The sequence below is a fragment of the Carassius gibelio genome, chromosome A14 (assembly GCF_023724105.1).
Source record: "Carassius gibelio isolate Cgi1373 ecotype wild population from Czech Republic chromosome A14, carGib1.2-hapl.c, whole genome shotgun sequence".
In the NCBI taxonomy this organism is placed as follows: domain Eukaryota; kingdom Metazoa; phylum Chordata; class Actinopteri; order Cypriniformes; family Cyprinidae; genus Carassius; species Carassius gibelio.
Window position 1 is genome coordinate 14362523 of NC_068384.1, and position 16830 is coordinate 14379352.

General features: G+C 34.8%; 1 protein-coding gene across 1 annotated transcript; it reads left to right on the forward strand.

Moving 5' to 3' along the window:
- Positions 1–1825: 1825 nt before the first annotated feature.
- LOC128027598 (beta-synuclein) lies at positions 1826–15170 on the forward strand. The gene is made up of 6 exons (XM_052615361.1): positions 1826–1993; positions 2789–2919; positions 6613–6642; positions 7805–7923; positions 11964–12050; positions 14363–15170. Exons 2-6 carry the CDS (start codon positions 2799–2801, stop codon positions 14390–14392), a joined length of 387 nt encoding a protein of 128 aa, XP_052471321.1. The 5' UTR covers positions 1826–1993; positions 2789–2798; the 3' UTR covers positions 14393–15170.
- The last annotated feature ends 1660 nt before the right edge of the window (positions 15171–16830 follow it).

Sequence of the window (16830 nt, forward strand, 5' to 3'; positions counted from 1 at the left end):
GACAAGTTCAACTTGCAAGTGTTTTGATAAAAATTGGAGTAACATCTCACACAAGAACTGCCACATCTGGTGCAGTCTGCAAGGATGAGATGAGTGGACAAACAAGATACTCACTGCTACTTTTGAAATGGTCCACCACATATACCATACAGTATATATACTCTAAAGTATATATACTTAAAGCCCTGAAAAGAGTAGTGCGCTCCACTGAACACATCTCCAGAACATCTCTCTCCTCTCTGCAAGACATCCACATCAGGAGATGTAAATCTAGGGCTGTAAAGATCCTTAAAGACGCTACCGTCCGAAGGCAAAAACAGAGCGGCTCAGGAGGAGTTTCTTCCCTCACGCTATCAGACTACTAAATAATGGGCATTGAACACACTAAAATTTAGAAACTCTGGTTGTGTAGGGTAACCCAATAACTCTTTGCAAACTGCACTTTTTCATGACAACCTAAGTATGCAATTCATTTGCACGTTGTTTACATCTCTGCACATCATCTGTATAGCAGTTCTTGTAGCATTGTTACACGGTTTCTGTGTAGTAGTTTAATATATTGTGTATATTTATTATTTGTATTTAATTATCTTTTTATTTCTCCTTATTTTTTCAGATATTTCATTACTTGTAATTTCTCTTTTTTTTCACAGTCTAAAAAGAGTATGCCAGACCTGCATTTCACTGCTTGTTGTATGTCATATAACTTGTATGTGACAAATAAAATATTGAATCTTGAATATATAATATGTATGTGTGATTAAAAAAATAAAAAAATAAAATAATAAATAAATAAATAAATAAAAAACTCTTTACCACCATGAAAGGACCTCATCAATAAAAACGCAGTGCAGCTTAACGGAGAGTCAACTATGAAATGCTAAATGTCTTTGTGAGACTTTTGGTGCCCAGTGTTTAGCTGTTGTATTTCGTAGATCGCTGTCCGCGGTGCTGAAATTCTTACTTCTGCTGATCGTCACTCGATCTTAACGAATTGGCGAATAGACCTACTCCTGGATAACCTAAACAATGTTATACTAGTATAAAACAGCAGATGGCACAAGAAGCATAGAAACAGGAGTTGTGTTTAACGGCTGATGTCATAGGTGTGAGAGCTACATCACATCAAAAAATCAACGATCCCCAAGATGTATTTTAACGTGTGAAATCTCATTTTACTTGATCAAAACATATGTAGCCCAACACGAAAAGATGTATCCTAGAGAATTCGCACGACATAAAGAATTACTGATAATGGAACGTTTCAAAATCACCAGCTGGGACTGATCTTCACAAGACTACAAACATGTTTGGACAAAATCAATTGGTCATTCGATCGCCTTTCAGAGGCAGATGTCACGATGCGCCCACTTCAGCCAGATGGACAGCGGACACGACACTCATCACTCTGCAGTAAATCCCAACGAGATATGCACGAGCAAGCCTCATGTACACTATCCCTTTAACAGCATTTCGTCGTGAATTTACTATACAATCCACGGTTAGACAGTCAGCTTGATTTTAACATTCAGTTCGATGTTAAGCTCCTGAAAAAGAAGACTTGATCCCCACACTTGTGTTTGGTCATGGTATTAGAAAGACATATGTTTGTAGTTTCTCAACATTGGACAATACTGTCTATATGATCTGTTTTCCTCTAAAGATAGGTGATCGAATAATACCTGACAGTACAGTATAAAGCAGATGTGCAATTTAAGCGCACGTGTCTCATCTCCTGACGATCTCAAGTTACCTTTTTTTTATTGGCTAAAGATGCAGCGTTAGTCTAGTGTGTCACAGCCCATTACAGCCAGGATCTGACACCCCATGATCAATACCATGGGCTTACGTCGATCGTCTCATCCTCTCGTCCTCATTGGCTGAGCGCATCCAGAGGAAGGCCCACCTCAAGATCGTAGTGTAAAATTTCCTTCCACGATATTTCAATCTACCACGCAACTGAAGCGTAAGGACGAAGAAGTTGTTTTAAAAGGTACGTTTTAATTTTCATTACACGTCTACGAGGGTGAAACGCAGTTTAAATTAGCATGAACCGAGATCGTGTGAAAATACTAATGCTGTGCTCGTAAGAACACACACACACACACACACACACAAAATAACCGTACACATCGATGGAAACGAGTATTCGCGTGCTTGTGTGGCAATTGAAACATTGCATGTTTAATTTTGTATGCAACCTGGTGATAAAACACGCAATTGTTTTATTTTATCCGTGTCGTGTCCAGCACTTCTTTAGTGTGAGGACAGTGGAGAGGTGACACCATATTGTAAAGGAGAAGTGCAAGATTTATCTTCTGTTTGCGTTTAAATGAAACACTGTCTGTAATCTGTCCACACACATTGTTCTTCATTTTAGCAATGCCTTCGTTCTATAAAATGTTTTTAATCACTAAAAATGCATGTGTCAATGTTAATTTACACAAGCCTTAAAATATGTCTCCCAGGAACCCATATAGATGCTCAGTATAAAATAAACCGTTTGAGTAATAATTAATGAGTTTGTGAACATCTCGAGGACACCTCCTGCTGTTAAAGCTGAAAAATAACGTCAGCTGATGGTGTGAATGTTCCCATCTCATTGTGTGTGCTTGAATGGGCGTTTTATCTTCAGGAAAATTAGACTCATTTTTTGTACGATTGACAGCCTGCTATTAACACGCACACTTGATCTCAATTCTAAATTAACCCATATTTGCATATACAGTGCAACATAAACCCTGTTTATCATTGTGTCCTGCTACATAACTTGCTCTCTTGGATGCAGAGGGGTCAAGATGGATGTTTTTATGAAGGGGTTTTCTAAAGCTAAAGAAGGTATGGCAGTGGCCGCAGAGAAAACCAAGGAAGGCGTTGCGTCGGCTGCAGAGAAGACCAAGGAAGGCATGATGTTTGTGGGTAAGACATGGAGCATATAATGCTCTTTTTTTAATGCATGCATATCACGAATCAAGCATGAGCTCAGTGGGAGTGGGAGGGACCATGAAGCTCAGAGCCTGAGGGCCAGGAGGGGGTTGCTATCTCTTTCACTGCCACTTCTCAGAGCATCGCTATAGGTTCAGGCACTATTGTGTGATTTTGTGATTGGCTGGGATATTGGGTGGGGTTTACCATGCCTCTTACGTCTACCACGTCCTATTGATTTTTTTTTCTTAAATAGCCACATAGAGCCACATTTATTGTATATATCGTGGGTATATTTGGACACTAAGTCTCTAAGCCTCTAAGGACCTTTAGAATTGTTTTAAACAACATTAAAAACAATTTATAATAATAGAATGATTATTATAAATGCAGTTTTGGCCTAGTATTAATAAAGACTAAACAATATAAAATTCTTTCATATTATAAATTATTTGTGGAATATTGTGCACTACAAATAAATTTGGAATTTAATTTTAATATTTTGAATAATCAAACATATTAATAATGTATTTTCGTTTAGTACGTTGGCAATATAAAAGTTAATTATTTAATTGCATTTAAACATGTTGTCTTTTAGACAGAAAACTCAACTTTTTCTAAAACAAAATAAATGGGTTGTTGAGCATTAAAATATATAGCTTTATTTTTATTTTTATTTTTTTTAAGTAGGTGGTCCTTTGCAAGCGTATTATCATATTTGGGATCCTTAACATCAAACAATTACATTAGAAAATTTACACTTTTGCTTATTACCTGATGTTAATTTCTTACCTAAAAATAGTTTTTTTTTTTTTTTTTATGAAATATTTATTTTAAAATATAGTACATTTAATAGTAACATGTCTACAGTTATAGAGGTAAAAAAAAAAAAAAAAAGACTATTAATGTAAAATGTTGCCAAAAAAGCCCCCCACTCACTGTACAGTTTTCCAGTCCATGTGGTTTGTTGTGCACACTAGATCACTCATCGTTTCAATATTTCTCACAGGAGAATGCTTTTGTATAGAAATATGATCATAGTTGACCTATTGCAATATATTTTGCATTGACAGTCCAGTTTGCATACTCATTTAAGCGGTTGTCATCACTCTCCAACACACGGCCTCCCGAAATGCCTCTTAAATCATCAATGGATTTTAAATCTGGAAAATTAAAACCACTCATGATACTGGACTGATACTGATTCTGATATAACATAAACTGTACAGAGAAAATCCATTTCATGTAACCTGATCCTATAAGGGGATTCTTAATGTACATGCTAAGTTAAGAGTGAAATAACACCGTGTGAGATGGTTGACTTCTGGAGCTGATCCAGCATCTCTCTGATCTCCTATCAGGTTGGAAACAAGCCTTGCGGGCCACATGTCACACAATTCCATGAGCTCATAGGCCTCTATATGCACAGCCTCTGAGACAAAAAGCTATCAGTATAAAAACAGACAAGAGTGGCAGTCCAAATAATTTCATTGTATAGAATATAATGCTGAAAGAAAGGAAATGTATCTCTCCGAGTATGTCTCAAAATTATTCTACATCGCTTCATCTTGTTGATGTTTGCTTTGATCAGTAAGACGAGACATTGATCTCGTCTGTTGACCTGCTGTAATTGGAGACTGAGAGGGCATTTGTGTCTGCCAAAAACACTCATTCATACTCCTCTGTTAGTTTTGATGTTAGGATGAATGAATAATTGAATCCCTTCAAATAAAAACCTGACATCTGTGCCACCAGCGTCCCAGAGAGAGACAATTAGCCCAGATATCTCAAGCCCATCTACGGTTGCTTTGCGAGCACATAGTAGATCGTCCTGCACGGTTGCTGTCATTTCCTGTGCACTAAACACAAGGTTGCACTTACGCCGGACAACCGTGGTGATCTGGGACTTGCGGGAGTGTGTGTTAGTGCAGGGAGGGGTGATGGGTAGCTCATAGGTTCTTGTTCTACCTTGGACAGCAGCTGCACGATCTCACACTCCCTCATGCACATGCGCCACCAACCCATCTGAGGATAGATTGCAGAAGAAGTGGCTGCTTCTAATATCACACTGACTCGTTTTGTCCCACTGCTATTATGCTTTTTTAATTTCCTGTCTATTTCACATTTATTTCCTGAGTTGTTTCATATCCTCATATTGAGCTGTATATCCCCTGCGGTGTGTTTAGTGGTTATTGGTTATTGGTTATAATGCTCCAACACGGTTTGTGCTCCATACATGATACCTCAAATTGTGTGGCTTGCTGGAAAGAGATGTGATATTACGTGTCTAAAATGTAATAATAATAATATATGTAATATATATAATGTATACACACACACACACACACATACATACATACATTTTTGTTTTAGTTTTACTACTACTGTATTACTGCTTCATATTATTATTATTATTTTTTTAAACAGTCAACAATAATGCAACAGTGGATTTTTCAATAGTTTTTTTTGTGCAAATAGGAATGCAAAAATAATAGGCTATTTGTTTTATATAAGTTTGGGCTCATTAAGCTTTGAAGCTCAAATAACATGAATTATTATAACTGTTGAAAACAGCTGATTAATATTTTTGTGGAAATCTCTGCATTGTTCATTTTTCTTAGCTGAATAGAAAGGTAAAAAGAACAGCATTATTTGAAATATAAATATTTCCTAACAATGTAAATGGTCTTTTCTTTTACCAATTGTTACCGTTGCTGTGATTACTTTAATGAAAAAAAAAAAAAAAAAATATATATATATATATATATATATATATATATATATATATATATATATATATATATATATATATATATATATATATATATTATAGATCAGTGATTCCAACCCCATTCATGTATGTGTGTGTGTGTGTGTGTAGGAATGGGTTTGAAATGCTTTAGCATTGCTAATTTGTCACTAAAAGAAACATCTATAATTTTACTAGCTATTTCTGAAATGTGGTTGATATAAGCTTCTAGAGGTTAGGTTTTTTCATTATATTGTTATTAAAATAAAATAACAACATAACGGGGAAGAAAAAACTTCTTGAAGCTTCACTCGTAGCAACCACAGTTTAGAAAAATCTAGTAAAATTATAGACACAAGTGATAATTTAGGCCTGATAAAATACTTATAATCTGCCCTTTTTATCTAAAATGATATATCTGTTACACTATGCATTCATGAACAAGTCTTTCCCATTTTAAGAAGCAAGTTTGTTATAATGACTCAAGTACTGTAGATGAAACACATCAGCTCTAATGAGTCATGGGCGAATGACTTTAGTTAAAACATCTTTTTTGCTCAAGAGTATTTTCTCTTCTTCTCTCTCTTTTAAGAATCATACTCAGACTGAGTCACAGAGTGCTATCTGCCATTACAGTATGGCAACTCTCTCCCTGGGAAGTGTTTCTGAGCTGTAGTTCACTCAAGCAGGGCGGTTAAGGTGACAGGTCTGAAATACAGCTTCTATTAGCTCTAAAGATTTCTCAGTGAACCTTTAAATGAAGCTGCTCTGCGAGTTCCAGGATTGTATTTCACATTGTCTTTCTACTTATTACCTGTCTGTATCATGTACCTACTTTCAGCCTTATCGCAGTTCCTTCAGAGGGCTAATTGAATGTGTGTTTCTGTATTTTTATGGGCTGTGAAAATGATTTTACAATATTATTTGTGTGCTTGCAGGCAACAAGACCAAAGACAGTGTTGCAACAGGTAAGGTGATTCTGCAAATAGTTTTTTAGTCTTTAGACTTGTAAATAATGAATACGTCTCATTTAATGTGTACAAAGGGCATGGCTTACAGCCAGTAAGTGGAACCAAGACAAATAGTTCTGTGCCCATTGCCTAGGTGATATTTCAGAAGGTTATTTATCTAGGACAGATATAAATCTAGAAAAGTCACAGTTTTTTTCAGTGTTTTCAGGCCTCTTATTTAAGCCAGGGTAATTTTAGGTAACTAAAACATAAAATGAAAAATATAAAAAATCTGCAAAAAAAGCATAATTTCTAATTTTAGTTTAGTACTTAAATAACAACAAAAAAAAAAAGTTTAACTGATCAGAACTATAGGCACATTTAAACAAAAACAAAAAATTACAAAACCAACAAAATTACTCAAATGAAACAGAAAATATTTTTTTAAAAGGCAATTAATAATTTTGACAAAAACATTTATATTATAATAATATTAATATTAAAATAATGAAAATGCTAAAAAATTTACTCTGGTTTGTCTCTAATACCTGCCATAATTATAATCTCTTGAAGTCTGTGTACACTGAATGTAATACATAATAAAGTAATTCCCAATTAATACCTAATAGATATGTTCTTGTAAATAATTTTGAGCAGTTATATTATACACTATATTAATATACAACACATGTCCAACAATACATTTCATGAATAAAATTAGTAAAATAATAATAATCTGTGATTCAGATTTTTAAAAATGAAACAGTTTTAATAATCCATAAAAATATGATTATATTATTCAATTATATAATAAAATACGTGTTTCTTTTTCATAAACCGTAGTGCATTCACAGCAAATCAATGAACAAGGTTTAATCATAAATACATTTATGACAGTATTTAATAAAACATGGCCATTTGTTGATGTAATCTAATGCAAGCCAGTTGATTTTGTCATAATAATATTGAAATTGGTTTAAGTGCGTATAAAACAAAATCCAATAACATTTAATTAGTTACATTGACATTGTCGCAGTGTAGGACAATAGTCTCAGATAATTTCTTATTTGTTTCCTATGTTGCCAAATAAATATAGATTTTTTGACTTAGAGTGATGTGTTTTTTGTTGAAAAAGGTTGTGTCTGTGTTTAAAAACATGGTATGTTTTATCACTGGTCAGTGGCTGAGAAGACAAAGGAGCAGGCCTCTCATCTGGGAGGAGCTGTGATGTCTGGAGCTGGAAACATCGCTGCTGCCACCGGCCTGATGAAGAAGGACGACTTCCCCAGTGATTTGAATGTACGCTCTTTTAAATAACATTATATATCATTGTTATTGCATGTTATTATGTACTATTCCATGTTCAGTCCTTCAAAAAAGTCCATTGTAAAAATGTGCACCTTTTATATAGCTATTTTTATTTAGGTAGGAGCTCTTTCTACCTGATCAAATCCTTAAAGGAGAAGTTCACTTTCAGAATTAAAATGTACTCACCCCCCTCCCCATGTCATCCAAGATGTTCATGTTTTTCTTTCTTAAGTCGAAAAAGAAATTATGTTTTTTGAGGAAAGCATCCCTGGATTCGTCTCCATATAGTGGACTTCAATGGTCCGCAGTGGACTGAAGGTAAAACAATGCAGTTCCAGTGCAGATTCAAAGGGCTCTATACAGTCCCAGCCGGAATAAAGGTCTTATCTAGCAAAACAATCTATCATTTAAAAAAAAAAAAAAAAATCTTGCTCTAGCTCTGCTTGTGCATGCGCATCTTCACGTATTACATTATCACGTCGGAAATGTTAGCTCTTTGTCTGTGTACTTCAATTCAAAAAGGTCGGGTTGGGAGAAAACTCCATCCCATTTTCTCCTCCAACTTCAAAATCGTCAGATAACATTGTTTTACCTTTTTTTGTAAAGGGCGTTTGACTTTCTTTGCATGTTTGCTTTGTAACCACTTCTGACCTACATCACTTGTGACCTTTTCAACGTGACTAAAAAACACTGGGTTAAAAACAACCCAATTTGGGTTGTTATTAACCCAAGAGCTGGATAAATATAGGACAGAGCCCATATTGGGTTAATTTTACCCAGCAAATGAGGTTGTTTATTTAACACAGCATAAGGGGTTGATTTAACCTAGATAAAGTTTATTAATTTTTACTATATTACTAGCTTATTTTTTACATCATACATTAAATAATGTTTACAGATTAATTTAAATCATCTAAACTTTTCTAAAATAATCCACACAACCACTGGTTTGCATGTTAACTTCCTTTATTTTCCTTTAATTATAATTTACAGCATTGTTTATATCTTTTTTAATAGGCTATACATATTCCCCATATTTAAAATCGTTTACGTGCTATTAACCAGTCTATGTTGTTCTGTTTTCACCATAACTACGCTGCGTCTCGCTGGTTCTCTTGCCCAAGAGTCGTGTTCGGCGGGGAACTGTTCGCGCCTGAGGCCGCCCCCATCTCATAGCCAAAAAATACAGCGATTGCCTTCATAATCTGCCCCAAAACAAACAGTAAACAGCTCTGAGGAAATATTTGTATTCTGTATCTTTATTAATAAAATCGTTTATTTTATGCCAAGCATCAGGCTTTTCCATAACACGAAAAGATCGCAACACTCGTTAAAGGTGATTAATACATGCGAATGCGTCAATTCGATGGCGCTAAGAACTGCTCTCTCCAGAAGAGAAGCAAATCCCCGCGATAAATAACTCAAGTCTGACCCAGGATCTGAGTAATACAAAAACTACCCAAACATTGGGTTGTTACATTTGACCCAGGAGCTGGGTAACACAAAAACTACCCAAACACTGAAAAATAACCCCAAAGAATTACCCAAAAGGCTCAACCCAGCATTTGGGTTAAAAAAAATAACCCCGGGTTTTTTAGAGTGTATGTAATGCGTGGAGACGAGCGTGTTTATAAAGCATATACATTTGTATTATTTTTTTAGAAATTACCATGATCATTTTGCTAGATAAGACCCTTATTCCTTGGCTGAGATTGTGTAAAGCCTTTTGAAGCTGCACTGAAACTGGATTTTTAACCTTCAATCCGTTGGTCCCCGTTTAAGTCCATTATATGAGAAAAAAAAAATCCTACAATGTTTTCTTCTAAAACCTTAATTTCTTTTTGACTGAAGACAGAAAGACATCTTGGATGACATTGGGGTGAGTACATTTTCAGGAAATGTTTATTCTGGAAGTGAACTTATCCTTTAAAATAGGAGGAATATCGTGTCTTACTTTGTGTTTCTGTCCTGCTGAGCCCCCTTGCCTTCCCTTCCCCCTCCCCTCTCTCTCTCTCTCTCTCTCTCTCTGTCTCTCGACCTTGCCCAAGGTCGCTTAGCACTTTGCACAGTACTTAAAAATGCACTAAAGGAGGAGAAGTCTGCCAGTCTCCAAACTTAGGCATATCTGCTTAAGTTTAAACAAACTGTTGATTTCCGAGCGCTCAGGGTTTTCTCCAGTTGTGGTATTAGTGACATATTTACATGTGTGGTCTTCCACGGATATTCCCCTCCAGGCTTAAAAATTAGTCTTATCCTTTGTGGTGACTCAGTAATCTCTTAAATCACTTAAAGGGAAAATCAGAATAAGAACCTTGCAGCACATGCGCTTGTGGTGTTTAGTTATGTGTGTGTGTGTGTGTGTGAAGCTTGCTGAGCCGAAGAATAAAAACAAAATGCCAGTGTCATCGATTTTAAAGCTTTAGTGCTTTGGTTAAGCCATCATCATCCAAATGATTTGGAGTACAGCTATTGTCATATGAAAAAAGTGTGATGATTGGTTTAAGTGTGTAGTTTAGCGGTTTTGAAACATGTGAAAGTGTGCGGGTGGTCAGTGCTAACTGGGTTGCTGGACTGGACTGTGCCATTTGTGTGTTTGTTTGTGTACTAGACAAGAACATAACATGTAGTCTGATTCTGGGTCGTTCTCAGGAAACATTCTCAGTGCCACTTGTGTTTTGTGCATCTTACTATCGATCTAATTAACAAATACAGACTTTACTCACATTATTTGTGAGATTTAACAGTTTACCATGATATTCAAAACAACTTTTCAACTAAAACGTTCATTTTATTTTTAAACAAAATCTGTTTTCCCCACATGTTTTAATATTAATATTTAAAATGCTAGGTATTTTTACTTTGTGTTTTCTTTAAAAGTGTTTTATGCATTTATCTTATGTTGTGTTTATCTACAGTATGATGAGAAGATCATTTGTATGAAATATAGATATTTATTTTTATTGTCTTCAACTATTTCAACTTATTTTCAACTTATCACTATTTCTGTATGTTTACAGATAGATAGATAGATAGATAGATAGATAGATAGATAGATAGATAGATAGATAGATAGATAGATGAATAGATGAATAGATGGATATCTCTGTGTGTGTGTGTGTGTGTGTGTGTGTCTGTGTGTAATTAGAACAAAGACATATATAATAATAATAATGAATAATAATAAAAAATTGTGTGTGTGTGTGTGTGTGTGTGTGTGTGTATATAGCTTAAGTAGACAGTAATAAAAAAAATGTGATCAAGACTGTAAAAAGAAACATCTGTTTGAACCGATAGGTCAAACAAATTATGATGGCCCTTAAATAAGTCTGAAGGATTGACTTAATATTTGTTTAAGTGATAAATGTCATAGGATAATAGACATAATCACAATTAGATATAGAAATACATAACTAATCAGGATTTTGGATATGTCTATAATGGTAAAGTATGAATTTCTGAGCCTTCAGCAGTAAACTCTTTCAAATGAAGGTTTAAAAAAGGTTTTAGTGTGAACGGCACTGTTTCATCTGAGCTTGACTGACATAAAGTGTGTGACAGGCTGAGTTGCGATATTGGTGGAATATGACCTAAATGACTGTGATGGCTCAGGTTTAAAATAAACCTCCCAGTGACCCAGAACTGTAAAGAACATCTAACTACCGGTACTGTATGTAGGTAATGAGAGTCTCTCTCTCTCTCTCTCTCTCTCTCTCTCTCTCTCTCTCTCTCTCTCGCTCTGGCAAGGCATAAAATGGAGTTTGATTAAACATTTATTAGGTACATATGAAGTTGTAGCATGCATACTAAAGCACATCAGCAGATGCATCAATGATATATTGTACTTACCGGAAACGGCACACGAGACAAGTGCCTATATTTAGCCTCTGCCTGTGATAGTGCTTTAAAAAGAAACCATCATGCTAATATATGCTAATATCCTTGTCAATATTTTGAAGTGTCTATGCATGACCAGATCTTTTGTTGTTGTTGGATTTTGAAGACATGATATGCTTTCATGTGTGTGTTCACAGCCTGAGTTTGGTCAGGAAGCCACCGAGGAGCCAATGGGAGAAAGTCTCATGGACCCTGAGGGACAGGCATACGACAACTCTCAGCAGGTTAGACCGTCAGCACTCACAGGAGCACACAAATCTACCTGACGCACACATCAGACATGGTCACAAGTCCAAGTCATCCCTTTCGAAATAGTTTTCTATATGCTGCAGTGCCGTTTTGTACACCATTAAAGTTCTATTAATTGTTGCTGATTATTCGATTAAAATTACTGTCATGACTGTGATATAAGTCGGCAAGGGAACGGCTTCTTACACAAGCTACTGTTTATTTATTTAATTATTTATTTATTCTAAAATTCATACGTTAAGTAAGGATGCGTTAAATCCTTTTAGAATGTGACAATGAAATATATATTTCATTTTCAAATATTTTAAGTTGTTGTTTGTTTGATCAAACAGGCTATAATGTTAGTGAGGTAAAGAGGTTTCTTTCTATACAAATTATTTTCAAATTTCTCTCTCTTTCTCTCTTTATTAGGTTCAATATTTCTTTTTTTATTTTAACAATGTTGCAATATTCTGAGAAAATATTAACGTAGGCCACTAACACTATTGCCTAAATTTCATAAATGATAGGTGCTTCATATTTCTGTATTCAAAATTGTTATATTTAAAACATGAACCTCAACTTAATTTATGAATTTAATTGCTATCATGCCATCTCTGAGCCTCACTGATGGATAACTTATTCTTATTCTGCTTGATTTTATTCTGTTGTTTTAATTAGAAATTTTAAAAAGCTTATAAAGAGGCTTTTTTATTTTATTTATTTATTTATTTTCTTTTTTTTTTTTTTTTTTTTTCTTTTTTTTTTACAAATGATGCCATACTTTTAATAAAGATAGAAAAATATATATATATATATATATTTTTTTTTTTTTTTCCAGATTTTTTTCAAATGCCTATTCACTTTATATCACTTTAAGGAGTCAAATATCATATCGTAATTGGAAGGCTAATATTTGATCAGAACTTTTGATTATTGATTGGATGGTGAAATCTTTTACAAGAATTATAGCAAAAAAAAAACAGTTTGATGCAAGAATATATATGTTTAACAATATTTGAGAAGTTGTATTTGAAAATTACCAGTGTGAACTCCATTGACTTCAATGGATTTAATTTAAATTATTTTAACACGACTGCTCAAATGAGTCTAAATTTATGAAACCTACATATTCAAAACCTCATGACTCTGAAATGTTTAATGTAAATGTTAAGTGTAAGTGAAATGTTAAGAGGTCTTTCATGATTCTACATATGCCGGGGTGTGAATTTGATAGGTGCTTGATATATAATAAATGGCGCTTTAAAAAAGTTCTTGAAAGGCCTTGAATCTGGTGTCCATGAAAGAGTGGGAACCCTGGATACTGACTTTTAAGATGTAGGGTATCTTCAGATGACAGATCTTCAGACTTTGCTTACATAGCTCCAACGTGATGTGTAATTATATTCATTAAAATAAATCAGACGATTGTGAACTTTTTGTAAGCATCAGCTGCCACCTGCTGGGGAAAATGAGTTACTGCGACAGACCTCAAACAGAATCAATACAATAGTAAAAAACATCATGATGGGATGTTCTGTTGTTAACCATCAAATTCTGATGAAACCGACTTTATGTGTGGGATACCATTGTATCTTGTTAGAAAGATATATATTTATGTATTTAGCTTAAATTGATGACAATAATACAACATAATATAGCTTTTTTTAGAAATGGATGTTTGAAATAAAATGAAATAAAGTGTGATTTAAGCTAAAAAAAAAATGCATTTAGGAAGATCTTATCGTGGGAAAAAGAAAGAATTGAATATTTATTTTAAACTTAAAAGGTTGTGGAACCATGTAAATTTAAAGTGTGTGTGTGTGTGTGTGTGTGTGTGTGGGCGTGTTTTTGTGACATATCAGGACACAACTCTGTATAATGACATGGGTATGACACAGGTATTACAAAGAGAGGGTGACTTATGAGGACATAACCCATGTCCCCATTTTTCAAAACGCTTATAAATCATACAGATATTTATTTTTTTTATTTTTTTTGAGAAAGTAAAAATGCACAAAGTTTCCTGTGAGGGTTAGAGTTAGGTGTAGGGTTGGTGAACGGCCATAGAATATACAGTTTGTACAGTATAAAAACCATTACGCCTATGGGATGTCCCAACTTTTCAAAAAAACAAACAAACGTGTGTTTGTGTGTGTAAACATATATTTTTGTATTTTTATTACTTATGATATATGAAGCTTATTTTCTGGACAGTGTCAGTTTACTGAAGATATTTAACATTTGTAATTGGTAAAATATATGTACATTTTACAGAAGACAATTTTTTTTCTGTTTCTGCTCACAGGACAAGCAGGATTATGAGCCAGAGGCGTAAACATCACATTCCAAGTCCAAGTCCAGCCAGCAGCACAAAAAGTTTATACAAATAACAAGTACAAGACCTAAACACAATAAACCCTGGTGCAAAAATAAATAAATAAAACAAAAATAGAAAAACAAAAATATATATTCCAGTTAATCCTTCTGAGACATGTTCTTCCTATCAGATATATACTTTTATTATGATCTATTGTAAATGTCATGTTCTGACGGTAACGTGTTGGATGTAGCTCTATGCTGACTGCCGGAGGGTGCTCTGTCTCGTTTCCTTGCCTCCCTCCCAATGAAACGAGACCTGCCCTTTCCATTGTGACTCTTTGTACTTGTGTACCTGCATTTCTATATGTGTAATAGATGTTTCAGATCTTCCAATGGCATATTGGGGGTCAAAATATCTTCGGGTAAATATGATATTATATATAGCTGTGTGCAATGCCTGTTTGTGGGATTTTACTTTCATTTTTTAATTTAATATTGAAGCAAGCTATTTCTTTGATGTTTTTGAAGTACGATTTTTATACGTTGTAACTTTACAGTTGCTTGTGATATCATTCCAGTGGATTCTTTGTTCGAATTGGGCAATTTGTATCTGTGTGTACGTATGCGTTTGTGTACTGGAGATTTTAAAGTTATTGTAAATGGTGTCTTGAAATGTTCATGGATGTGAGGTCAATATGTGCTTTACAATGCTGGAAATGTCAGTATTAAGGTTTCTGTGTCATTCAAGACAAGTGAGTCCTCTGTAAATAAAGAAAACAAACAAACAAACAAAATTCCATGTGTAGTCCCCTTTTTCTTTCCTCTTCCCAAAATCTATGTCTGTATACAGTATGCAACACTATTATGCACTAGATTCACAGCAACACTCAGAAATCACACATAAGCATGTAAGAACATCTTGGCATTCAATAACAAAATGTGTTATCTACCACTTAGTTTGCTGTTTTATTACAGATTTATCATTATTCCATCTTTTGGCTTCCAGAAACTAACAGAGGGAGTGGTGTCCTCCCTCCTGCCCTCTCCCCTGTCTCGTATCAACAGGATGTCTGGCTTGTGTCTCCAGAACAGAACACAGTGCTCTACAGACATGCTGAGCCCAGCAGAATGAGTCCGGTGCCGTGGCTCAATAGCTGGCATACCTGCATAAGCCGGGCACCATTGATGGATTAGCATGTGTAATCACAGGGGAATGTGGTGCCCTCTGGCAGCAGAGGGTATTTAAAGGCCCCCGCTGACAGTGTCCCGCTTACGCAGAGCCGGCAGCACTGAGTGTGTATGTGCTCAGTATCATGTCTTCCTTTACGAAGTCTCTGGAGGGGCTGAAGAACACTACACAGTCAGCCACTAAAGGCGTCACTGACAGTGCAGGTACTAATGGTTCCACGCTGCTCATCTGGGCTGTCCTTTGTATATTTGGTAACAGTCATCTTTAGTTTATGAAAGAACAGCCGTCTACTTAGTATATGTTTTATTATTGTACCACAGAGTGAATTTAGACCAACAAAATGTTTTCATTTAACATTAAATACATTTAATTATTGTATCTTTTATTTGCCGTTTTTTTTTTTTTTCATGTTTTTTATTATTATTAGCTATGCTCTTATCAGTTTGGTTTTAAAATGTTTTACAGAGAAGATGTCTGTTTTTAAGATTTGATTTATTTTTAAAATTTCCATAAAATTATTTAAATGAGTAAATTATTCATATGAGTAGTGAGTGAGTAGTAGCAATTTTTTTGATACTGATTTTATAGACCTTTATCAATTTATGTGAAAAAAAAGAAAAAAAAAAGGCATATTTGATTATGTTATTTCAGTTCAGGCAACACAAGATGCCGTGCACCAGGTGGCAGAGTCTTCCAAAGAAACCACCAGTGCAGGTGAGAGAAAGAGTCTGCCAAATACATCTGGATAAAGATGCACTTAAATGTGGATGTGTGTGATTTCACAGCTTTTCAGTGTATGCAAATCATTCACAATCGTACTGCATACTGAGATTATAGGCTACTCTGCATGATTTTGGCATGCCATTGTCTTAATGTCTTAAATCAAAATTTGATTTCATTGTTTTCCTTATATCTGCCAGTTTATTTGTAAGTTGCATCATGAAGAATATGCAAATGCATCCCTAAAGGAACTCTCTGTCTCTGTCTCCGTCTGTGTATACAAACAGCTGCTGAGGAGGTGTCCAGACAAACACAGTCTGCTATAGGCACAGCTGCAGAGAAAGCATCAGACACCATTAAGGACTTTGGACACAAATTGAGTTCCAAATAAATGCGGCACTGCCTGAACAATCCGACATTCCTTGTTATCAGATTCAACTTAACACATTGTGAACTCAATCATAAAAAACATGTACTGGCGACTTTGTAAACGTATCAGCTCGATTTCATCTGCTCTTCCAATGCAGATTATTTCTAAAGATTCA